Here is a 27448-nt window from a genome sequence, read left to right as displayed (position 1 = left end):
TATTTTCCCAATCAGACGAGCTTATGAGAAAGTGGAGCACGAAGTGTTTGTGTGTGATCTGGGGTTTTGGAGCAGGGGGGATGGGGTGACCTGCCCCCCTGGCACCGGAGGGGAGGCTGGAGGAAGGATCTGGCCACGCCAACAGCACACAGATGTTTGCCAGGCCGATAAAGGTGGCACAGTTTAATAAAGCCGCAGTGTACGTCCTGGACCCGATCCCCTCTGTAGCTGAAGGTCCAAATGTGCTGTTCTCAGATGTTCAGCACCATCCCTGGTTTAAGAAGGCGGGGCGGGTTCATGTTAATATTCAGCCAAAACGCATGAATTAAGCACGCGTGGCTTCACCAGGAAACAGGCTAATTACATACACGGATGGTCCGGGCCTGGGTTTTAGTGCATAGGACCGTGATTATTGCGTCTGACCTATTTATCGTCTCCAGCTCCCAAATTCCTGCAGTAACGTGGGGGAAACGGCGGGTTTTTCCCCGACCGGGCTCCTCGCGGGAAAAATCCGGTCGTGGACCGAAACAAAACGTTTTTGCGCGCGTGAACTTTTAAACCTGAAACGTTCCGTGAAAAAAAACTCCCCCCCCCCCCCACGCCGCGTTCTGCGCCGCTCCGGCGGGCGGGGGCGCGCACACGCCGGTCACGTGAGCTGCGCGTGCGTCGGCGGCGCGCGTCCGCGCACGGACCGGAGACGCGCGGTGTTCTCGGCCGGATGATGCTGGTGACGCGGGGCGGCTCCAGTCGCCGCTCGGTAGCTCGGACGCGCGGGATGCGGTGAACGTTTCGCGGTTTTTTTTTACCCCCCCGTTTTTTATTTTAGAGCCCGTTCCACCGCGCCGCTGCTGTGGCGTTCTGGGGTTTTTTATTTTTCATTTTTGGACCGCTGCCTTAATTTTTTCACATCGGGTCGGCCATGGACGATGATAACCAAGGTAGGCGTGCTTCTCCTTTTCCCTGTTCCGTGGATTCCACGGCAGATGCGTCTTGTCGCGCCTCCATTCCGGCTCCGCGGCCTCGGCTTGGGTTGGTGGGCGACGAGGGGGTCTGATGGCGGTGACATGTGACATGTGACCCACATCTGATCGGCGGTGGAGGAAGGTGAGGCACGATGACCTCCCGTGCCTTTAATCGCTGGATGTGTCCGGTTCAACAGGTGACACAGGGGACGACAGGCCGGCACATTCACGACAAACTCTCTCTCTCTCTCACACACACACACACACACACACACACACTAATAAAACAAGAGTGCGCTTTTTTAATCACACTGGAATAGAGAAGCGTATTTAAACGTGGTGCAATTTCAGATTCAGGAATAGAAAACCCTTGTGTATTATGAAGTCTGGACTGAAAGGTCCCGGTGGAGCCTTCATCGCAGCCCCATCTTCCTCGGGCCAGACTGTTAATGAATGAAGCCCTGGCTGCACCGGTGACTGTGGTCTGGAGCTCAGTGCCGCTGTGACGCCTGGGACGAGGAACCCCCTCCGGGGGGAGGATCTGGTCTGATGCCGTCGGACGCCCCCCCCCCCGCCGTGGTGGTACAGTAATCACATGGCTGCCCACAGCTGGAGGTCACATCAGTTGGCAGCTGTAATTTAGAGAGTTGGACGCGGTTGTCTCTATAAGTATGTCCAGGGCCGGTATCGAACCCCGCACACACAGAGGTATTCATCTCGCATGAAAATGTTCATCTTATAATAAAAGTAGCAAATATTAAATAACACTTTCGTTGGCCAGCCAACACTGCCTTACAGTCACAATCATTTACGACATGGTTATTATGTGCATCTGCCGGCACTGACGGTGTTTTTTTTGGTGAAATATGAGTTGGAGAGATTTGTCAGGTGAGGGGACGGTTTCGTGGATAACCTGGTGAAGTTGACGGACCCAAACACACGTCTATAGAAATATATAGACCCGTAATGGTTTTTCCACCGCTGTAGGCTGCTGCATTGCAACGTCTGTAGCCCCTGTACTATTTAGCATTATAACATACTTAATAGCATTATAATATGCTTAATTTGGTATTATGCGAACTACCATGTGCAAATGCAATCAGCGGAAGACTCTTCACGTCTCAATTCTTTTCATGTTGATTATCACACAGGATCTACATTCACAGCACCTCTCCGTTTAAAGTGGACATGTTCTCTCTGTTTTCCTCCAGCTACTTCGTTTTTTTTTTTTTTTGACAGATTGCTCCAGATTGCATAGATTGCATAATTCAATTCTGGATGCATTATACGCAATAATCACAACAGAGAGACTCATTTCATGCCTCCAGCACACCATTTCCGTGCTTCCTGTGAATTGTGCTTTAAGGCACCCAAAGCGAGAGGTCAAACCAACTCATGTGACCTCTTCACAACTGCATATCACAATGTTTATTTAATAATTAACTGTATTGGTGATTATATCCAACCTTTGGTAATTACAAGAAATGGGTGGTAGTAGCCTAGTGGGTAACACACTCACCTATGAACCAGAAGACCCGGGTTCGAATCCCGCTTACTACCATTGTGTCCCTGAGCAAGACACTTAACCCTAAGTTGCTCCAGGGGGGGACTGTCCCTGTAACTACTGATTGTAAGTCGCTCTGGATCAGGGTGTCTGGTAAATGCTGTAAATGTAAGTGTTTGATGGTTCTGAGGTGAATTCGGATGGATGTAAACGCCGTCAATCAGTGACAACTGCCACCGCTTCTGTGCCCACAAATAAATATTATTTGCCCCAGGATTCTTGGGCAAGAATACACTCACGTGAAGGATTCAGATTGCAGCGTGTTGTCAGAGGCACATTATTGATCTATACGAGGATGAATATAATGTGAATGCAGACAGCACGGACCCAGTTCTTCCCTGTCCTGCGCTACGCTCTGTCATCATATCTGTCAGAGCCCTTGCAACGTGGACCTTGGCGGTAATAACCAGAGACTCACGCTCTCGACGTGCCTTCTCTCTTCTGGTGCACAATACATCACCACGTGTTGCCGCGCAGTAGAGTAGTATGTCGTGAGGGGCGGGGCCACGCCACGCCAGGCCTCCGGGCTGGTCCCTCAATTAGCCCTGATGCTGAGAAAATTGGCTGCATTGTTACTGGTCAGTTCACTAATAATCCGTATCTAACCGCTGACACATTAGCCGCTTCTTCCACTGCTGCAACCTGTTCTTTGCATGTGAGCGTATAATCGAAATCATGAATTCAGAATTGTGTTTTTGGGATTTCCTTTTTGGTTTTTTTTTTTCGTGGTTATTATTTTATTTCATGTTTTTAATCTTTGCAGCCTATTAATAATTAGACAACAATATCATTACTCTGAAGGAAATGTTCCACACAGTTTACTGGCGTTTTGGATTTTAATTAGTTGCCCGCTGGACCCATAAAAAAAAAAAAAAATTCTATACATTTCTATACATTTTTTGTATAGAATCTATAGCTCCAATGTTTGATGTATGGACTGACCCCTCAGACAGCGCTGTTGTCACTGGAATCTGCTGTCTACCTTCTCTATATCAATGGTGCCGTTGTTGAAATCATTGGGTGTCTGGCCACGCCTGTTAGTTCCAGAACAAAGCAGACCATTTTTTAAAATCAGGTATGAAATTTAATAGAGGGCCAGGGGCTGGGAGAAAAATATTTCTTTTTAATTCAATCTGTCACCAAATCTGATTTGCAATGCTGTGGTCTGTACAGTCGCAAAAAAAGCATTTCACTGCATATCATACCGTGTATGACTATGTATGTGACAAATACAATTTGAATTTGATTAATCTGCTGTAATGAAAAACGTCGCATAATTTGTCTGCACGTTGCTCCGCGTAAGGGCCTATCAATATACTTATCTTTCCATTTACAACAAAACAACCAATAGACAAGTCATGCTTTTTACATGAGTGTGGGGTTTTTGTTTTGACCACTGGTTCGAGGACCCGTGCTCACAATCTGCCCCACAACAGACACTAGACGTGCTGAGGGGCTTATGAGACTGACATCTGTGTCATCCAAAAAAAACGTCTCCGATTAAGGAATACACTTTGCGTGCTGTGATGGGATGTCCTTAGCTTTTTTTCAGGGGAGCCCCGGTTGTCGAGAAGAAATGCCGTGGCATTGATTACGAGGATAAAGTTGGATGGTAGCAGTTCGGAAGTTCAGAAACAGAGAACTTGTCTGGACAGAGGTCTCAGTGTTGCGCTTGATATTTGAAATATTGACGGCAAAGAACTCAAGGGAACCTGCAAACTTTATGGAAGGACCAACACGTAACCATAATTTGGTTTTCCAGAACGGAAAGGCCAGGGGGAAGTGCATGTCTGGAACAGTTATGCAATGAAACAGTCGGTATTGTATGAATGGTGTCGAGGATGGAGGAAAAGGTTAAGCCTGGACGCCTGGACTCCTCCTCTCTGCCTGCGGCTCGCGTTAAGCGGTCCACGCGAAGACGTCGAAGTCAGAGGCTACAGCACCCTTTTAAATGGAACGTTTTTTCCGAATTCCGAAGTACGCTGGGACGACCGGTGTAAAGTGTGCGTTGCAGTGGTCTGTATGACACATACGAACTGGTTGGCAGCTGCCATTTCTGACACTGAGCAGGTGAACGTTGCTGATGGGGCGTTTAGGTCGATACGTGCACACTGTACATCTCCTCCCTTCCTCCTCAGTTTCCCTGCATTCTCACCTTGTTCACAGGGCAATGAGTGGACATGTGTCACAAATGTTATATCTGTTAAGAGTAATTTCCAGACCAAACATGCAGATTATCATACTCTGAAAAAAGAAAACACTGTCTCAATAAAAAAAAAAAGTAATCTGTCACTTTAGCATTGATGTAATGTTCATAAACCTCCTGTAACATTATAGTAAATAAAAAAAAAGCCACATGAGCATAAATCAGACAGATTAGTTTAAACTGAAATGAGAGTAAAACACATTAAACCAATGACCAACACACCACATTTTTTACTGTGGCCTGCAGAGATGTACTGCACAGATACAGGACGCCGCTTTACAGTATGTGTGAAGAAGGTTCACACCTGAGCCTGTTCGTTTATTTGCATGTTTGTGAGTTCATGTACAGATTGTACGGGAAGATGTATCTGGATGAATGTATCTGAATGAATTCATCTAGATGAATTTTTCTAGATGAATGTATCTGGTTGAATATATCTAGATGAATGTATCTGAAAGAATTTATATAGACAAATGTATCTAGTTGAATCTATCTGGATGAATGTATCTGAATGAATTCATCTAGATTAATTTTTCTAGATGAATGTATATGGATGAATGTATCTAGATGAATGTATCTGAATGAATTCATCTAGACAAATGTATCTAGTTGAATGTATCTGGATGAATGTATCTGAATGAATTCATCTAGATTAATTTTTCTAGATGAATGTATATGGATGAATGTATCTAGATGAATGTATCTGAATGAATTCATCTAGACAAATGTATCTAGTTGAATGTATCTGGATGACTGTATCTAGATGAATTATCTATATGAATGTATCTAGATGAATGTATCTGGATGAATATATCTGGATCTGTGGGTTAGTGGATGGAGCAGCCAACAGCTGCGGTTCCCAGTGGGGATGAGTTGAGTTTAATCACTTGCTGTGTGCTGGAGGATTATTGTGCAGCTGGATGCCAGCACAGTACTCGGCTGGAGATTTAGGCCTCGCAGGGGATGACAGTGCTGAGAATGAGGGGGCTGGTTATCACGATCGTGCTCGGATGGATATTTTCCTCCATTTATTCACGCTGGGCAATATGGCACCTACACCAGATCTCTGTTTTTACTAAATGTATTTATTAAAAGGTTAGATTGGTGGGGTGTGGATATTTAAGAAAAAGTATATTTGGTTGGGTAACTCATATCTGGGGTCAATTGTTTTTCACATTTTTTCGACTGTGTAAATTGTCACCATATCCTTCATATGAAATGTCTCTGAATCTGTACGAGATTTACACTTCAGTCTGTTTTTGGCCTTCATGCCTGTTTTCAGTTGAAGCTTGTGTTTTTGTGCTGGCCTGTTCCATGCATCTTTAAACTACACCCTCCACTAGGCTGCACAACGTGCCAAACTCTGAACCATGCAGTGATTTGTAAGCCAAAAAGGAAATCAAACCATGTGCTGAGCTATAAAGCAAACCACCCGGACGGCAAGCTTCACACCATCAGAGCAGCTCCAAACCAAACCAACCACCGAGCTCTTAAGCCTCGGCGAGTTACAAACAAACCACATGCTCTGCGGTAAACCATCCACCAAGCTGTAAAGTGTCCTGCACGTTGAATTCTGCCATGAAATGCCAACCAATGCTGCCCGGAGACCTTCCAACTCTCACACGTCATTTCATCTAACAGTACATTTCTGCTGGTGTACAAGCAAAAGTCTACCAACGTTACGTCAGCTAAGTTTCCTCAGAGGAATGCTGGCTTCCTACCAGCAGTGTGTTCTTTTCATGGATTGATGGACGGATGGACGAATCATTTGGTTTTGAATGCAAAACCAAAATGCTCAAATGTTTCAAGCACCCCTAAGCGCTTATAAAGAAGGAAAGAATCGTGAATTGGAAGGCCACAGGATTGCCCACAGCTAATACAGGCCATTTATAACCATTTATAGGCCATTTTCTTCTCTTCTCTTCTCTTCTCTTCTCTTCTCTTCTCTTCTCTTCTCTTCTCTTCTCCTCTCTTCTCTTCTCTTCTCCTCTCTTCTCCTCTCTTCTCCTCTCGCACAGCGGTATGCTCACCCCCCCTCCCTCCTCTTTACTGATTTCCAGATGTGCCGTCTGGCCAGAGCCAGAGTAAACACGGCCGTCGGAGAATGCAGAGGCCGGGCTCAGCCTGCCACTCCAGACGGACGGGAACGAGACACTAAACTCATTTCCTGTGTGAGGCACAGAGGAACCAGAGTCTCTCTGAAAACATGTGGACTTTTCAAGTGATTAGAGGGAACCTGGACTTGGAACCGTAATGCGAAGAAAAGTTTGAGAGACTAGTGACAAAGGTGACAGCGCAGTAATTTGTCTGCCTTAATTCATTTACCCAAATAAATATGGCAAATGAAGTGCTCCGCTGGAGCACGGTGCTTTCTTTTCAAACAGTTCAGCATCCCGATGCCTCACGGAGAGTTGAAGAACAACACGCCTCTCTACCAAAGCAACTAACCGAATTAGTTTGAAGAGCGCGGTAGCCGGTGGACTAATCACATTGACAGGCTCACAGGTCAATCTGACATAGTAATACAATAATGCGAACTAACAGAGCAACACAGCGTAATACAACAACGGATCTACCGTTCCCAGGCCAAACTGTGGAGCCCTGCTGTCCCACGTAAGTTGTAAATGGGACTCCTGACCGTGTAGAACCGATAAGGTTCCTCTTTAAAGTAAGAGCTTTAAGGCAAATCCAACACGTTACTACAAGGACTAAGTCATTCCTTTATTAATAGAGCTAACATTTCATCTTTTTAAATTATTGTTATTGCTGCTTCGATTAGATTCATCTCCACATTATTCTGTAAGTGGGATTTCAGGATATGGATTAAGTTATGTGAGTTTTGTAAGATTCTGGTGCTGGAATTCGAATGAGAAAACGAAGTCCTTGTAGTTCTAAATAGAACACTCTTGTACTAAATACATAATAAGCTTTTGTAGCTCATTTGCATTCTGTTTCCTGTTGTACTTTTTAATAATGAAAAAGTGCTCCCTAAATAAATTGTGCTCATCCTGGGTGAACAATTACGTCCTTTTTTTGTTGTACCAAAGCGCTAGAGGACAAAGCAGCCCATCTGAGTTGCTGCTTAGTGTGTGACAGTGATGCCATTTATCAGAGATGAGAGAAGGGGACGGAGATAAAGCGGGAGATGGTTTGACATCGTCTGTAGGGCTGGGCGATATGGCAAAAAAATGGATCACAATATACAATATACATTTTTCCATCGGTTCTCATCACAATTCCTTCTGAAACCAAAACTCATTTTACACGGAGGCTAAATAACCAGCAGGGTGACCAGATGTCCTGTATTTCCCGGACACGTCCTCTTTTTGAGGCCTGGAAATTGTGTTTTTTTGCCCGCAGCTGAATTTCAGCAGGAATGTGTGCTTTTCCTACAACTGACAGCTCTCGCACACCAAGGCTCCTCATTCTGGTTTAACATACCTTGAAAACCACGTGAACATCGCAAAATCTGTCTCTGCTGTAGAAATCTCTCGTCCAATTTTGCCGGTCCCTGGAATGCCCAAGTCCTGTGTTTGGATATGTCGATGCTGGACTCTGCACCAGCATACAACTGAAAAAGTTTGGGGTTTACAAATTAATGTTTGTGATCAAATGTACTAACAATTAGAGATTGTCGAGGTTGCCGGATCCCATCGCCCACTGAATGTGCCCGCCGCATTGCACTGAGCCCGTTTCTAGAACATGCTTTTAATCTGGTTTTTGTTCTGATGTAGTAGCCTAGTGGGTAACACACCCGCCTATGAACCAGAAGACCCGGGTTCGAACCCCACTTACTACCATTGTGTCCCTGAGCAAGACACTTAACCCTGAGTTGATCCAGGGGGGACTGTCCCTGTAACTACTGATAAGACGCTCTGGGCGTCTGGTAAATGCTGTAAATGTAAATGGAGTTCATGGTGTCACCAGAAACATTGTGGCCGTGGGAAGTGCAGTTTAAAAACGTGCTTTAGAATAGAACAAGAATAGAACCAAACATGCGGACAGAACTTATCCATCCTTTGAATTCCATCATTTTCATTGTTTAAGAGCTGAACCTGACATTCAGAGAACCTGTTTATAATACATTGCATTAAGTAATATAGTTGCAGTGTAAGATTATTTGCTCGGTGATTATGACAAATTGTAGTGCAAAAGAAATAAAGGCAAGACAGTTGAATCAAACAGCAGGAGAGATGTGGGGTGAGGGTTCAGTCAGCGTTATGGAGACATAAAAACATGCATTTCCACCTCGTGGTCTTGGGGGATCTCTCCAGGACGAGCTGATGATGGGGACAGTCCCCAAGGTGCCTCGTGTCTCCAAGGTGACTGTAGGAACCACCAGACTCATGAGCTGATGTAATAATCAGGGCGTGCAATTCATTTCTCACAACGGGAGGTAATGTGGAGAAAGGGAATTTTAGACTATAGATTAAAAATATATAAAATAGGAATGCATTTATACTAATTTTATACAATCGTGTACAGTCTTGGGCAATGTATTGAGCATTTTTTCTGAATGAACACCTGTGTTATGGTTTACTGTTAATTCAAATCATGGGAAGATTTCTTGTCATATGCATTATGCTTTACATTAAAATTTATGATTTCAGAGCAGGTGTTTAAGTGAAGTGAAAGTGAATTGATTGTCATTGTGAACCCGGGGAGCAGTGTGTGGGGACGGTGACCTTCCTTAACCGCTAGGCCACCACTGCTTGCCAGCAGTTGTGTTGCTTGCATGAAAATGACCTTGCAGGTAGGTATCCCTGTAAATATCTGCCCCTTTAACGAACCCCTTCTCAGCTACACTGACAGAAAGGCAGCGTGAGACCCACAGGTCCCACCCAGAGCATGCAGGGTTCACAGCAGCGGCCCAGCGGTCTCTCGTGTGCTTATGAAAGCATTCTGTAGTAAGAACAGTGCGCTTTCCATCTACAATCAGCACCAGCATCCTCTCCATTGTTTCCAAAAGAAGCGCTCAGGAAGTCCAGATGATTTCTGCTTCCACTGCTGTTTCATAACATTGCTGTGCGAAGCTGGGGAACTGTTTCCTCTCACATGTTGATTTTTCATCATCTTCAGCTCGGACTCCTATTCACTGGCTTAGAATTAGTGTTGTTGGTTAGTACAATATCCTGAGCTGTCACAAGTGGCCCTCAATGACAGATTTGACCATTTTGACAGATTAGGGTGGTAGTAGCCTAGTGGGTACCACACTCACCTATGAACCAGAAGACCCAGGTTCAAATCCCACTTACTACCATTGTGTCCTGAGCAAGACACTTAACCCTGATTGTCTCCAGGGAGACTGTCCCTGTAACTACTGATAAATGCTGTAAATGTAAATGTAAATGACCACTGTGACATCATGTCAATGCTGATTTTATAATGGTTCGTGGCCGCGTGCATCAGAAATTCGGAAACGTTGAGGGATCCTGATTCTGGGACCTGAGATTCAGAAATCACCAACATGGCTCAGATGAAATGAATAGTGGTCGAGCTGGGAAGAAAAAAGGACCCAGCAACAGACCCGAGGGAAGAGGCAGCTTATGATGGAAGAGGTGGTGGAATCCAGATGGTTGGAAAGTAGCAGATGATGTGCTTCAGCCGGTGACAATTGCAAGAGGTCTTTGTTGCCTGATTGGTTGCAAACACGCATTCAGGGGTTTGTCAGCGAGTCTAAAGCTATTGTGATTTTGCCTAGTGAACCAGAAGACCGCAAAGTCCCAGGTTCGAACCCCACTTACTGTGTCCCTGAGTGTCTCCAGGGCGACTGTCCATGTAACTGACTAGTAAGTCCCTCTGGATAAGGGCGTCTAGTAAAAGTAAATGTAAATGTCTATTTGGTGTGGAACAGTGTAGGGTGTGCCGGTGGTGAGCTGGTTTGTATGTGGAGAGTGACGGCATTGTGTGTTACGTTCTTGGGCAACACTGACTTTTAAAATGCGTCAGACGACCGGATCAGCGCCAGATGCAGACATATCAGACCGAAATGTGGCAAAAGACCGGGATGTAAACAAATGTCATAAAAAGACATTACATTACAGTGTTCATATTTACGGTCACTTTTAGTAGCAGCCTTCACTTCGGAGAAACTCTTGCTAAACTAGGAAAGAGAAGGAAATGAGCGGGTTGGGTGGAAGTAGTTGAGATGTGTGTTACATGGGGGTCAAAGACAGTTTAGTGTAGATGGGCGGTTGTGGTGCCGGCTGCCGACTTCGGCTACCAGCTTGTACGAATAAAACGCTCTTATTGGATGAGCGGCCACGTTAACGTGCGCATGCACGCAGCTTTTTTACTCAGTCAAGAATATGTCGTTTATATATTTATTAACGTCACGGTCAAGGTTGTCCAACACCCCAGACATTCCTTCCTTAGAGGCTGGAGTCCGTTCCAGCTCCGCACCTCCTCACCCTTTTTGCATCTTATCGCCGGTCGAAACGCATCACTTGACACGCCGATTTACCGCGCGAGTCGGTGTAAAACCCAGCGCCTTTTCCCAAAAGCTTTCATTGCAGTTGATGGCAGGGAGAAAAAAAGGAAGATAAATTGCAAAGCAGCTTAGTGGAGTGAATCATCTGGGATTTCAGTTTCCAGCCAATGGATTCTGGAAACTGGCTGTAAAATTGGGAGGAGCTGAATGATCCGCCACAGCTAAATGCCAGAATGACCTACTTCCTCTGCCTGGCTTCAAATGCTTAACCATCTCAAACCGCTAACAGCTGATCTGCAGCCGGCAGCGATTGGTGCTGTTGGGCCTTTGATATGCGCTGTGTGTGTGTGTGTGTGTGTGTGTGTGTGTTACGTAAAGCTTGTAATTTGCTTTCCAGCTCCATGAATGAACTCAATTGCTAATTATAGCAAAGAACAGCACGGAAATTGTTCCCTTACTTTCCCATTCCAAGATTCCCCCGACCCCCAAAAAATTCTTGCAGAATCAGTGGCAGTGAAAAATGTTTCAATGTTTAAATTATTCAGCAATTCAAATCAAAATGTACAACATTCTCAACATTTTATACATTTTTATGGTGTTTGATACCATAAGAAGAATAGTCTTATTTGAGTGTATTGTTGTTCTGCGGAACGTTGAATTCCTAGTAGGAAATTGAATTTCTAATCACACCCTTCTGAGTTTTCCCTGCACGTTCTACTGTATCTGGTGATCAGGTGTCGTCTTGTCTTCCTTCTGTACAGTACCCGAGGATCTCTCTTTGGAAGAGAGAGATGAACTGTCCAACATAAGACGGCGGAAAAAAGAGCTGCTGGACGATATAGAGGTTAGTTGGTAACCCAAAATCTTTCTTGGATCAAGGCGGGAAGTCCAATGAATACATACATGTCTTTGTTCTGTGAGAATCTCCATTATTATTATATTCTTGCTACATTGAATGTATACATAAATACAGGTGCACACAGGGTACAATATTAATCTTCCAGGTACGACTGTTCCTTACAGTTGGTTGTTCCTCAAAAAGTACAGGACAGATCATTTGTGATACCATGTTGTGCCATGATTTGGGAAAGTACAAATTTATACTAGGGCTGCACGATTTGGGGAAAAAGACATATTGCGATTATTGAGATCAATATTGCGATATGCGATTGCGATATGATAGAGGACACTTGCTTGTATATCAATGAAAAGTCGCATACTAATAGTGAAATGTTTAATTTCAAAGTGAAACATATAACAATCTGAAATGCCCAGTGCTTTCAAAATACAATATTCTACAAATATAAAATAATCACAAAAAATATTAAATAATCACAAAAAACTCTTTACATTACTGTCGAACGACAAACCCTGGTAAGGCTAAACAACTGTTTTGATTATATTTGGCCATTATAAAATCCTGTATTATAGTTCTTAGTTTAACCAAAACGTTGTTTGGAGGCTGACTTGAACACAGGGATGCATAGCTTTGCTAGCTTAGCTAAGGTTAAGATTTGTAAACTGAGGTGAATTTCTTTAGGAGACCTTCAAAGTTTGAAAAAAGTTAACTAAACAGCTAATAACAGTCTAAATAGTTAATGCCTACGTTTAGCCAAAACGTTGTTTGGAGGCTGACTTATAAAACGGGATTTTATAATGGCCAAATATATTCAAAACAATTGTCCAGCCTTACCTATGAAATGTAATCCCCCGGGATCTGGTTTGGAGCTTACAGCGGTTTGTACAGCCCCAAGCAGCACAAGAGTGAGGCATTTTTATGCACGTCTCTCAATAGACATGTATATGCTTCACGCCACAGCAGAGCCTATTGCAATATGGCGGCGACGTTGACGTACGATGAAGCACGTCATGCGCCGTCTACCCATATGTCTCCGAATCGAAAGTCATGTGACCATACACGTCACATCCGACTGAGATGTGAGACGTGAGATGTGAGACTTCAGTCAGCTCGCCAACTTTGAGAGAATGAGAGACTGGATCGGCGGCATATCCGATCCAATCCATGTACTAATCATTTAAATCGCACATTTTTGCGTTCATGTAATCGCACAGACTGACATCATGATTACGATTGCGATTAGATTAATCGTACAGCACTAATTTATACCCATGAACCTGCACCACATGGTGATGAACCCAATTAACCCAACATATCCAACAAAAAATGCTTGTAAATTGCTGGTTTCAGTTGCACAATAGTGATAGAATGGCTAGTGGATTTGACCAGTCTTTTTGAAAGTGGCCGATATTCATGTTTGAAAAAGTAAATTTAGCGATTTGAAGGTTGCCGGTTCGACCCCACCCTTCCTACATCTGTGGCTCCTTATGCAAGGTCTTTAACAACAAGTGTGCTGCCCTTTGCAGATCACTACATCATACTTATATGTAAATATAATTTAAAATTCCAGTCATGACAGGTACACAGTTGCGCCTTAAAGGGTACAGAAGACTAGGGTACAAAAAACTACCTGCAAGGATGGGTACATTATTGTTGTTCAGAAGGGTTCTGCCCCAGCGACAAGCATCTGTTCCCACATACAGTGCAGGCCAAAAGTTTGGACACACCTTCTCATTCAATGTGTTTTCTTTATTTTCATGACCATTTAGTTGGTAGATTCTCACTGAAGGCATCAAAACTATGAATGAACACATGTGGAGGTGAAATAAGAGAAAAAATGTTTTATATTCTAGTTTCTTTGCTCTGATTACTGCTTTACACACTCTTGCCATTCTCTCGATGAGCTTCAAGAGGTTGTCACCTGAAATGCTTTTCCAACAGTCTTGAAGGAGTTCCCAGAGGTGTTTAGCACGTGTTGGTCCAGCTCACCCCAAACCATCTGGATTGGGTTCGGGTCCGGTGACTGTGGAGGTCAGGTCTCCACTTTTTGTCAAGTACTTAACTCCACATGTGTTCATTCATAGTTTTGATGCCTTCAGTGAGAATCTACCAACGTAAATGGTCATGAAAAGAAAGAAAACACATTGAATGAGAAGGTGTGTCCAGACTTTTGGCCTGTACTGTAGATACACAGCGGTACTTCCAGTTATCTGTGTGCAGTGTGAACCAGCTGATGATGTATTTCTCTCTGCAGAGGCTGAAATTTGAGATCGCAGAAGTGATGACTGAAATCGAGCAGCTGACCTGTGTGGGTGAAAGGTACGTTTCCACCACCGGCCTGTCGATTGCAGCGTGCATTGCTACTGGCGGCGCCGTGGTGTTTGATCAAATAACAGATAGAGACCCGCTCCTTTGTTCGAGATTGTTTGTGCCATGCATCTGTATTTAGACCACGAGTTACACTGTTTACCAATGGACAGAAAGTGTTGAACAGTACACAACATCTCATATTCAAAATGGAGGGGACGCGGTTATGGACGTGTTTATTAATGTCTCTCCGGCGACGTACGACATTGTTTGCTGGGAGTTGATGGTGTGTTTTCTGATCATGAGCACAGATGCTCGATGTAACAGCTAAGACTGGAGATTGTATCTGTAAAATTGCAGCAAAACCACACAGCGAAACAAGCAGGTTGCCATGGGGCGGAAGAAGTTCAACATGGACCCGAGAAAGGCATGTGTCACTTCACGATGCTTCGAGTTATGCGTACATTTACAGTCTCCCAGTGTCTGACCTCCGGATTGACCAATCGCAGGGCATCCAGTTCCTCTTGGAGAACGACCTCCTTCACAACACCCCAGAAGACATAGCGCAGTTTCTCTGCAAAGGTGAAGGCCTGAACAAGACCGTGATCGGGGACTACCTTGGAGAACGGTACGGGTGGACCCTCATTTTACCTGCTTTTTTTCTGTTGGTTCAAATTCGTCCAGCTCTTTCACTGAGAACAAAGTCTACACTAATCTTCATTCATGATCTCTTATCTCACTGGTCTCAGCGTTTTTTCTCTGAGTTGGAAAAAGCATCTCTGTACAGCAACTACCAGAACATTCCCTCTTGTGCTTAGTTTTGATCAATAAAATTTCATGTTAACTTAATCGGTGGTTCTCTTTTGCTCTCAGAGATGACTTCAACATCAAGGTTCTTCAGGCTTTTGTTGAGCTCCACGAGTTTGCGGATCTCAATCTTGTGCAAGCACTAAGGTAATTAGTGGGGGTTTTTGTTTGTGAAATTGTTGCTAACATGTACTATCTCATGGCAATTGCGATGTTTGATCTTGATGTTATTTATATTATGAGAACATGGACTGAAGCGATATATATTTAAGAAGAAAGATTTTAAGAAAGTGAAGTGATTGTCACTTGAGATACACAGCAGCACAGCACACAGTGCACACAGTGAAATTTGATCTCTGCATTTAACCCATCACCCTGAGTGAGCAGTGGGCAGCCATGACAGGCGCCTGGGGAGCAGTGTGTGGGGACGTTGCTTTGCTCAGTGGCACCTCAGTAGATCGGGATTCAAACTGGCAACCTTCTGATTACGGGGCCACCAATGCCCCGTACATATATACACACACACACACACACACACACACACACACACACACACACCATTTTAGTCCGGGTCGGGTGATGCTGAACTAGTAGTTCAACAACATGAGGCAACATAACACATTTTTATCAGCACCTAAAACCTCATATCCCATCCCTAAATATCCCATGTCTATCCAGCAGACGGAATGTAGGAAAAAATAAAATGGTTTCCCATGTGCCCTCTATACACTACTACATGTAGCACATCTTTCTTACAATACCTGTTTTGAGAAAATTCTGATTGATTGATTGATTTATTATTTATTTTTATTAAGCTGCAGTATTGGGGAAATTACATATGCAGCGATGTAAAGATTTCGATTTTATGGGCAAGCAAGTAGCATTTATCATATCGCAATTGCATATCTATCTGAGTTAATCCCAATACGACATTTTTTTCCCAAATCGTGCAGCCTTATTACTGACTTTTCATGAAATGTTTATTTCTCCATTATGTCTCAGGCAGTTTCTCTGGAGCTTCAGACTCCCTGGTGAAGCCCAAAAGATTGACCGCATGATGGAGGCCTTCGCGTCTCGATACTGCCAGTGCAACCCAGGCGTCTTTCAATCCACGGGTGGGTTCCGCGGTCACTTCTGCAGAATTGGCCACGTTTAAATCCACTCGAACCAGTTGGCCAGCTATAGAATGATATAACTCCTGCTGAAATGTTTGGTCAATGCTGCTCTGTTTGGAGTGTTTGCGTTACCAGTGTTCCACAGTTATTTATAGTTGTATACCTGTTGCAGATCAGAGTGGTGTTGTAGTGGAACGTTTTCCCTTTATTTTGTCTTTGTCCTCATAGGTCCAGGCTCACGGTTACATTTTTTTGTCCCTTTTTTTCTCTCACAGACACATGTTATGTTCTGTCGTTCGCCATCATCATGTTGAATACTAGTCTGCACAACCCTAATGTGCGTGACAAGCCACCCGTCGAGCGCTTCATCTCCATGAACCGTGGCATAAACGAAGGGGGCGACCTGCCTGAAGACCTGCTGAGGGTGAGTCTGGATCTCAGCCCCGAGCGCAAAGGCCCACCAGCCTCTTCCGGAATCGGGCTTCCACAGTTTTTTCTGTGTGTCTTTGTCTTTCCCTTTAGAACCTGTACGAGAGCATAAAGAGTGAACCATTCAAAATCCCAGAGGATGATGGGAACGACCTGACGCATACATTCTTCAACCCCGACAGGGAAGGGTGGCTTTTAAAACTAGGTGGGTGGAGAGATTTCATATCAGAAACATAAACTTCATACAAAGCAGCTGAGGACAAATCCAATAATTCTGAATCCATAAGCGAGTACCGTGCGCTCATCTACATTTCCACGTTTTCGTTTTTCTTGTGTTCGTGGTAAGCCCCGCCTACACTGCGCAGACATGTTGGTGTTTTCTGAAACGCGGTTCTCTGTGTGGTCTTTTAAGTGTTCCTTCTTGTTTTCCTCACTCCACTTTGTGCCCTATGGCTTCATGCTTTCTGTTCTGTGATTGGCTGTGCTAGGAGGTAGGTAACCTGGGAGACCTGCAACCCCCCAGTCCAACCCCCCCTTGCTTAAACCTCCACCTCGGCATCTCATGTGCACCGATTTTTCTTCATGCTTTGTTGTTTGGTTTTATTTTGCATTTGGCAGTGGCCTCCTTTTCCTCGGTTTGGCCCAGTTCCGATCTTTCCGAGTGGGACATCGACCTGGTGACTCTGGTGATTGTTGTAGTGTCTTTAAAGAGGTGTGACAGTGCAGCAGGAAATGCACGGCCCCTACTCCACCCACAGCATGGAAAACCAGGCAGATGTGTAGTCTGGTAGCTTCCATCAGGGTTTTACCTCCCAGTCGCGTGGCGTCGTTTCTCCAGTCGGTTGCTGATGGCAACAGCCTCCGAGGGGAGGGTGTTTCTGTTTGCATGCAACTCTGCTTGTTGCTGTTTTGGAGGCCCTGGAAGCTGCTGAGATTTCTCTCTGCCATTCCCACACACTCCCGCAGCTCTCCCGTAATGACCAACACCGACCACACCCTGCCGGCCACCCGCCTTTTCGAGCGATGGGGCAGTTTAGAATGAGGAACACCGCACTCGGGGTGGCATTAGACTACAGCACAGCAACTCTTGCTTCTTGTCTTTGTTAGGAGGAAGAGTGAAAACCTGGAAGAGAAGGTGGTTCATCTTGACGGACAACTGCCTGTATTACTTTGAGTACACAACGGTAAGAACCGGTAAACATCTTGATTCATTTTCTGGACTAGTAGGCGTCTGAGTGTTTGTATTGGATGAGAGCCTTTGTTTCTGGAAACCACAGGATAAGGAACCACGTGGCATCATTCCACTGGAGAACCTCAGCATCAGGGAGGTGGAGGAGCCCAGGAAGCCGGTGAGAAGCACATGGGCAATTGTTTAAAGGGATGTGCTTGGGCTGCAGATAATGATTCTTTTGATATCTGTTGATTTTTTTAATTCCTTAATTGGACAGTCAAAAGATGCTTTTTGAATGTAATCACCACATTTCATGAATAAGACTGTTTGAAAGAGGACAGAAACATTTAATACATTTTATTGCAAAGACTACATGAAAACAACTCTAGCTGTACGGTTTTCAAAAACTAAACTGACATTCTGTTTTGAGCAGAAAAATAATGTATATAAAATAAAATGAATAGTGCCCCTATTGGAAAGCAACACAATTTAACATAATGATGTCAAGAAATAACAATAAGTGATTATAAATTATTATAATCATTAGTTATTGCAGCTCTTGTATATAATTGTATATAATTTGATAATTTGACTGGTGTTTATAGGTCACGGGCCTCAAACATTAATACTGTATTTAAATATTCATTATGTTATATGTTTGGGCATAATTATATCAGTGATTAGACAATTTTCAAAAATGTTTTAAACATTCAATAAAAAGAAATGAGTCATCCAGTCAAGTAAGGCATAAAATGGAAACCTGAACAGTAATCTATGCATTAAGTGAAAAAATTACAATGGAATGGTGGACTGCCATAATGCTTTTAAAGCTTTTATTAAAAGGCCTAAACCTCATGTTTTGCCCTCCTTCTGCTCGTGACCTCAACTAAACACTACGGAAGTGGACTTTATTATTACTGTCCCCTGAGCCTAATTTCCACATAATCTCCACATTCTAATTTCCGGGTTTGAATGTCTAAATTTCTGGGGTCTCTCCCCCTTTTCATTGTGTTTAAGTTCTGTGGGACATCCATGATCTAAACGGTAAAAATTTTCAGAAGAGGTTGCACTACTCTGATCTCAATGACCACAAGTGTGACGTGCCGAACGCTTCTGTATTAGTACCTGACTCTTTTTAATGTTCTCTACACTCAGAACTGCTTTGAGCTTTACAATCCCAATCATAAAGGCCAGGTCATCAAGGCCTGCAAGACGGAGGCGGATGGGCGGGTTGTAGAGGGCAACCATGTGGTGTACAGAATATCAGCACCCACGCCTGAGGAGAAAGAAGAGTGGATCAAATCCATAAAGTAAGAGAATTATTGTGTTGTATTAAACACTTAATCTGCTGTGGGGAAAAAAATGCATATTTGTACAGTAAAAACTTGCTTTCAATTCTACTGTCTTCTGAGACTGAACAGTCTGAACAGAAATGGAAGTCTCATGAATCTGGTCCAAGGTTCTATATCCCCTTCCTGAGTTGGTAACCAGTTAGTGTGACCAGTTGTGACACAGTTGTACTGTTGTAGTTGTACCGTGCCGACACATGAGCTATTTCTTTTCCGTGTAGTAATTCTACATCAAAAGCAAAGCCTGGGTCACATAAATTCAGTACAGCTGCGTGTACTCAAAAACATAAGTACATTTGTGTTCTAGGATTCATTTGCTCCGCCATGGCATCACAACAACCTGATATGTTTTTTTAATCGCTTCTCCCCTCAGCGCCGATTTGAAACTCGCCGCAGAACTGCCAGTACAAATTTTACCCTCACTGATTCACCAGCTTTGAAACGCTCCAGTTCTCCTTCTGGTTTTCTTTCTTCTGTGGTTTTGTCATATACTGACTGGAGGTTTAGGACTGTTGCGTGTCCCAGGAATCTTTCATTTGTCTCCATCTCACAATCTTACATGAAAGTCACATTGTCGTCACCAAATGTCCTCCTGACCTGCAGAGAGTTCCTTGTTTAGCAATGAGGGGCCAAACCATGAGGGCATATATAGGTGGACTTTGTGGCACCACTGGCGTATGTCTTCGCAATCTCGCTGTCAGGGAACAGTTGCTTAAAACAAGATACATACAAGTGAAGAATAGAAGGAGACTGCACTTAAAAACTTTTAATCTGAGGTTGCATCACATATGACGGAAACCAACATGCCAGGAAAAGGAAAACACGAGAAGTTACAAGTGACATCTTGAGAAATCAAACATGTACCTGTCTTTTCACTCAAAAGAGTAGTGAGACACCACAATATCTCAGCCCTCACCGTGTCCTGTCTGGACCTCCGGTTGAAACGGGCTGTCTGGAGGAGGGTGGAGTAGGATGGTAGTAGCCTAGTGGGTAACACACTCGCCTATGAACCAGAAGTCCCGCTTACTACCATTGTGTCCCTGAGCAAGACACTTAACCCTAAGTTGCTCCAGGGAGACTGTCCCTGTAACTACTGATTGTAAGTCGCTCTGGATAAGGGCGTCTGGTAAATGCTGTAAATGTAAATGTAAGTGTCTGGAGGAGGTTGCAATGGTTGGTAAGAGGTGCAGTGACTATAGTGGGAGCTTTACAGTAACAATGACACAATGTCGACAAAGAGACTGTTATAATCACACCTCATACTTAATCAGTTGAAACAGCGGTTTGAAAGGCGCTTTGTCCAAGCACATAGTGATATTAGAGTAAAATTACAGCTGACAATCCTTCACAAAATCTCAAACAGGCTATAAACTGTCAGTAATAACAAGCTAAACCTCCATTATTAATAAGCCATTTTGTCCAAGCCAAACACTGTATTGGGCCAAGTCTGTATCGTCCATTGTTCTAAAAGAATGCTCAGATGCAAGTCCATTTACGAGGAATTTACAGAAATACATAACTTTGATCAACTTTATTATCAGTCAAACTCCAATTGGTTAGTATTGGCTTGATTTGTGGGTGGGTGGTAGTAGCCTAGAGGGTAACACACTCGCCTATGAACCAGAAGACCCAGGTTCAAACCCCACTTACTACTATTGTGTCCCTGAGCAAGACACTTAACCCTGAGTGTCTCCAGGGGGACTGTCCCTGTAACTACCGAATGTAAGCCGCTCTGGATAAGGGCGTCTGGTAAATGCTGTAAATGTAATAATAACGGTTTGACAGAGAATACTAATGGTTTGACAGAGAATAATTATTATAAAACAACTGAATTTTAATATATTTCTTTGAAAATGGGCTTAAGAGGGTTTTGCATCTGAACTATATCCAATTTGACAACGACTCACTTTAATTGTCAACAATGCAGCATCCCGATGCAAAGTAGCTTACTGTCACTTTGGGGGTTCATTTCCTAGACAACATACCAACAACCAAAATGACTGAAATCGGTACAACTTCCTATGCCTTGATATGCAAATATTAGGTAGTGAATTAAAGAAATTAGCAGGGTTCTTAAATAATATTTAGCAAAGAACATCCATGACTTTTCCATTTCCATTTTCAATGACTCAATGAATTTTCATAATTTGTTCTCTGAAATCTCTGTGTAAATTGTGGGAAAAAAATGTCCAATTTACCAAAATATTGTTAAACTAAACTTATGACAACCCTGAAAAGCTTAACTTTAACGACAGTGTTTCTTCCTCTAAGTTTGAGCAGCCCCATCATGTACAGGCGTAGATCATCAGCTGTAATTTACACGACTTTTAAGATGCACGGCCGCAGAGGGACTGGAATCTGGAAGCAACACACGCAGCGCCACGTAACGCGGTTCACAACGTAAAGCCAGCAAAGATACTACAGACCTGCGCTAGTTTTAAACGTTGCAGTTGTAAATGTAGAAAAATTAATTTCTCTCGCATTCTTACAGGAACTTTTTACTTCATTGTACATTCATGTGTCAATCAGATTTTTTTAGACCGTAGGAACCCTGAATGACCCACCTGCTTTCAGTTTTAGAAGCTCCTTTCTGTGGTCAATGCAGCTTCACCCTTGCGGCAGGCCCTGCACCCTGCAGAATGTTGGTCTTTTACATCCTTTGCCAAATGCTCCACACAGGATTCTTTGGCAAGCCATGCATCCTGGAATTTGCATTTTCCGGGCATCCAGATGCGACGACTCTTCAAATATTTTACTCTGCTTGCGCTTAAAGCGGCTATGCGCTCGTTACGTTATGTACAGGAAATGCAGGAATGTAGCCCCGAAAATCAACGGTAAAAGAAAAAACTGACTTTCACAGTTTAAAAGTCCATGTAGGCATAGGTTTAAACAAACCTCTGGTGGCAAAGTAATAAAATGTTGACAGCGATCATCATCCATCCAATTTCAATTCCCTAAAAATATTCAAGGACTTTCAAGGACTGTGTCTTTTTATGACTGTTCTTCCAGGGTCTTGAACTTATTTGTTCAGAATCACAAACTTTCAAGGGTTTAAGGGCCTGTGGGAACCCTGAATGAATCATGTTCATTTAAAGATTAAAGTGCTCTGCCTGTGTATCAGTGGATGTTAAAAATACCAAAAAATTCATTTCTAAATGATGTACAGACAGAAGTAGGCCTGTGTTATGATAATTAGTCGTTCAATAAGTTATTTACGTTTCCACAAGCCATGAAGTCTTCATTGGAGTATTTAAAAAAAATAATAATAATAATTCCTGGTTTTAAAAGGTTTTTGGGTTCAGTGCTGCAGTCAAAAGAATGACGATGCTCCAATTTGGTAAATATAAATTGCAGGTATTTCCGTGGGTGGAATAATACTTTTTTACGTTTTTTTTGCTGTGGTAGGGCGTCCTACCCTTTTACAAATTACTGACAGACTGCATCAGTTTAAATTGTATTATTTATTATTTAAGTGATATGAGTACCTATGCTTTGAGAAGGTCAAAACTCCTCCACATTTCAGTAAAGTACTGGATATAGTACACATATAGTACTTAATTATGGGTATAACACTGTTTCACATTTGACTTCTAATTGGAATAGATTTTCTCTTTCACAATTTTACAATAGTACTGTTTAGTACAATCCAATTAGTGATTCATTTTCATTTTAAACATATACCACCACCTGGTGGCCTCAGTGCATACATGGAAACTGGGGCATTGCACTGCCATTTAAAATTATAACACCATATATTGTACCAGATACCATGACTATGGACTATGTTGTGGAGGGAAAATCGAGCCATTAATATCAGAAAACACATTAAACTATATCCTGTTATAGCTAAAATAATTTTCGATATATTCCTGAATCCATGTAATACGCTGATAAAGTCTTTTCTTATGAAAACTAAAGAAAGACAAAAATATAATTCATTAAATTGTTCATGCATTGATTTTAACATACATTCATGACATTGACATACATTACATACATTCATGACTATTTACACTAGAAATCCATTAATCAGCAATATAATGTATTTTTCATTTGCACTTTCCATTTGTTTAATTTTTCTTCACATTCCCAGAAATATTTATTTAATGAGTGTTGCTGTAAAGGGAGGGTTAGAAGAGTTTGGTGGATGAACATGCCGTCGTTTCTGTGGTTGCACTAACAGGAACTCCAGCTGTGAAAATGCTGCTCTGATGCGGCTCCAGTGTCTCCTGCCTGGTGCTAGGAGCAGTTGAAGGACTTTGCATCATTTCTGCAGTTTTTACTAACGCTTTTATATTTCTTGGTGATCCAGTAGGACGTCAATATGTCCAATGTGTCCATGATGCTAAGGTTCATCATAATCCAAGGAGAAATATACATGGAGAGAAAAGATGGGGTGGGAGTTTTAGTGTAGATACCATGGAAACCATGAAAACTAGGTCACTTTGATGTTCTTCTTTTTTATCTACTTTATGCTGGGATTTGAAGAAATGGGCCTGCATTTGCATATCAAAGTTGATTCGTTAATTCACATGCATTCTCTGAAAATGTATTTATTTTCTGTTTCTTCAGAGCCAGCATAAGCAGGGATCCCTTCTATGACATGCTGGCCACAAGAAAACGCCGGATTGCCAACAAGAAGTGAGGAAGGTGGTTCCTTCTACCACACCCACCCAGCTGTACATTCTCCCCCCTGCCGTACTGTGCCCCGAGGTGCGACACGCCATGCTGGAAAACTGTGTCAGTAAGACACTGCAGTGGGCTGAATTTTTTTTATTCATTTCCTTTATGAAATAAATTCTGCAATCTTTAGTATTTTTCCCTGTGTTATAATGAGTTTTAAAAAAACAACCTGAAAAAGTTTATCGTATTCCTGCATGTGAGTGTGTGTGTGTGTGTGTGTGTTTGTATGGATGTGTTTCGGTTATGCAACACTTTAGCAGTAGTGGTCATGTTACCACGAAAAAAACATCTTCAAATGGCTGCAAGATCTCAATGAATACATTTAAAATCTGGGTGCCACTGATCCTCGTTTCTAAATGACTTGGCATAAAAGTGGACCTCACAACGTGATCTTTTGTAGCTGTCCATGAGGTGACAATTCCCGTGGGTTAGAGTCAGTATAACATTCTGGGTGGATCAGGTGTTCGTTGGCGTGCTTGTGAGTGCCATTTTCAAATAAACAAAATGTTATATTGAAATTTAAAAATACATACCGTGTAGGAAGGATATTTAGAGATTAATGTGATTTCAGCTGGACTGATTTCAGAACTTATTAAGAAAGTCATATACACATAATTCTTTACTTTTTGTTGAATCATAATAGTTTTTAAAACATGAAGGAATTGACCGACTGTAATAAAAAAAAAAAGGTCAGTCTAAACAGAAAAAGTGTGTATTGGCGTGTTTGGATCGTTTTTCTCTTCTCTACAGTTGAAAGTCGCTTGCTTTTGTTTTGTCTCCTTAAGAAAAATCTTTAAAAAAAAAATCTTTCAATATATTTATTTTCTTCATGGAATTGTTCAAATAATACCTGTAATTACACTGCAGACATTCTTTATGTAAATATTGTATAAATATTTGCTTTACTTTTTGTGTACGATTTCATTCTACTTTTGTGTACAGTCGATACAGGAGACACTCTTGTTGTTCGTGTTTGAGGGATTCTGCTGGCCGGCGTGAGTGTTACTAATGCCATGGAAGTTGAACCGTTTAGTAGATATAATGACAATGATGTTAATTATAATGATTTTATTCATGCAATATCATTTTTATTCCCAGTTCCAGTAGAAATGTGTAAATGTGTGTAAAAATAAAAGTACTGATGCAGGCCAGAATATGAACCTCTGTTGTTGTGGAGTTACACATTTCTTATTTCTTAATGTCTGTCAGAGATATTGGTGATGGCATGTAACAATATAGAGGCATTTTTAGGGTTTGACCCAGATTATGTGATCGATTATTAAATGAAGTCATATACTGCCGACCAGCTTTGAATTGAGAAGCTGCTATTAACTCAACTATATGGATGAAATAAACTATAATGTACAGAAAATATAAATCTAATAAACTATATGGATGTCACGCGGGGATTAAGGAGCAGAGGGAGGGAGCGGATGTAGCGTGATTTGGTGAAGCCAATTGCGGGACGGCGCAAAAGAGTGTGTGAGTAATTGCTTGTTATTCTGCGAACGTATGACAGCCGAAGCTGCGCCACGTGATGATCAAGGGAGAGGAGAGGAGGTGGAGGGAGAAAAAGGATCAGGCTTACTTCGGAGGTCGAGGAGAAATGAGCGCCGAGTCAAGCTTAAAGATTAAATGCCGAGTGTTACCCGGTTCCATCAAGACCAGCTAGCTGCAGCCAATGTGCTCCACGGTAGCTGGAAAACCGTGACCCCCACACGTAACCCTACCCTACCGCTGACCCCTAACCTAACCCTTGCCGAAGTGTAGGAGTGAAAGCCGCCAGATCCAAATTATTTTCTAATCAAATTTGCTTTTTTACATGCTTAAATCCATCCTTAACTCTCAGAGAACCATTGACTTAGACGTTTTCCATCCTCGACTTTCAAAAGAGGCTTTCCCAACCTCGGGGCATTTTATCCTCTCTGTTGTTAACAGCAGTCTAGTCTTGGGCGTGGGGCTCGAAAGTTTTAAGCATGCTGTTGTTCAACCACGGTTTTAAAAAATTGTCCTGTCAAGCTTTAGGCCTATTTCAAAGCTACCTTTTTATTAAATGACATTATTTTAGCAAATGACTCTGGGGACTGTATTACTTGTGCTTCTTGATTTAACAGCAGCTTTTGATTGACCATGATATTCTTGCTGCGAGGCTGGAGAATTGGGTGGGTATTAGGGGTTCAGCCCTCCAATGGTTTCAATTGTATCTCTCTGATAGAAGCCTCTCTGTCTCTACTGAGTACCCTTTCTCATCTTCAGCAGAACGTACGTGGGGGGTGTCACAGGGCTCCATTCTGGGCCACCTTTATTTTCTTCCTCTTGGAGCTTTTTTCAAAAAACACAATGTTTCTTTTCACTGTTATGCAGATGACTGTATAGTCTATTTTCCCCTGAAGTATAATAGGGGGTGCTCTATCCAACCTCTTCTCGATTGTCTAAGATCAAGAGGTAGATGGCCTTAATTTTCCTGGACCTAAATGAGAATAAGATGGAATGCATGCTGTTTGGTAGTGGTGATGGCCCATATTGATCTTGCTTCCTTAGGCCCTTGTGAAAAGCATGTCTAAACACAACCTGGAAACAGTGATTCACGCCTTTATTGCGACCCGTCTTGACTACTGTAATTCATTGCTCTTTGGCCTCAACCAGACGTCTTTGTCCCGCCTTCAACTGGTACAAAATGCAACTGCACAATTTCTAACTGGTGCAAATAGGCAAGACATCAGTCTTAGCCTTACTACACTGGCTCCCTGTCTGCTTTAGAGTCCTTTTTAAAATGGACCAGAGACTTTAAAGTGTTCCTAGGTCACGTTACAAGCTCAGCGGCAATAAAGCCTTTGCAGTTTGCGCTCCACGTTTATGGAATGTCCTACCTCTCAGTGTCAGAGAGGCCCCATCAACCACTGTGTTTAAAGACTCACTTTTATACCCTAGCCTTTAACCCAGTGTGAGGTGGTTTTTATGCATTTTTTTCATAACACCTTTTCCCCGTTGTCTTAAATGTTTTCTGTTTTATCTGACGTCTTGTTTTTCTTTTAATTGTTGAGGTTTCTCTGTGTTTATTCAATTGTGTTGCTTTTATTACTGCATATCTGTTTTATGTATGTCCTTTTTTTGGCAATTCTTATGTTCGGTATTGTACAGCACTTTGGTGAGCTCCTTTGTTGTTTTAAAGTGCTTTATAAATAAATATGTGATATGGTATTGTATGGTATGGAATGGAATGGTATGGTTACACATGTTACGCATTCGATAGATGTTCACACCTCACAGCGTTCGCACCTGTCATACAACAGGAGTCTTGTGACAATGGAACTAAAAGGAACTTGAACATTTTGCCAGTTCCTTTACGAACAGGATCTAAATCAGTGGTTCAAACACACAGCAAGTGAGGATATTAACTTCACTACACTGAGGATAATAACAATAATAAATACACTGAGTAGCTGTGAATATTGTAAATAAGAATTGCAGTCTCTTGGCCACTACCACTGAATAGTGAAAGTGAAGTGATTGTCATTGTGAAACATTGCCGCACAGCACACAGTGATCCAATAAAATGTGTCCTC

General features: G+C 42.6%; 1 protein-coding gene across 1 annotated transcript; it reads left to right on the top strand.

The window, feature by feature from the left end:
- The first annotated feature begins 655 nt into the window (after positions 1–655).
- cyth3b (cytohesin 3b) lies at positions 656–27083 on the top strand. Its single transcript, XM_028985805.1, has 13 exons — positions 656–938; positions 11924–12006; positions 14276–14340; positions 14689–14755; positions 14838–14956; positions 15202–15282; positions 16138–16250; positions 16526–16674; positions 16773–16884; positions 17787–17863; positions 17957–18028; positions 19006–19160; positions 23772–27083. The coding sequence occupies exons 1-13, from the start codon at positions 920–922 to the stop codon at positions 23842–23844; spliced, it is 1185 nt and encodes a 394-aa protein (XP_028841638.1). The 5' UTR covers positions 656–919; the 3' UTR covers positions 23845–27083.
- Positions 27084–27448: the final 365 nt, after the last annotated feature.

The sequence above is a fragment of the Denticeps clupeoides genome, chromosome 7 (genome assembly GCF_900700375.1).
Source record: "Denticeps clupeoides chromosome 7, fDenClu1.1, whole genome shotgun sequence".
Classification (NCBI taxonomy): Eukaryota; Metazoa; Chordata; class Actinopteri; order Clupeiformes; family Denticipitidae; genus Denticeps; species Denticeps clupeoides.
This window is presented reverse-complemented; position numbering and strand designations above follow the sequence as displayed.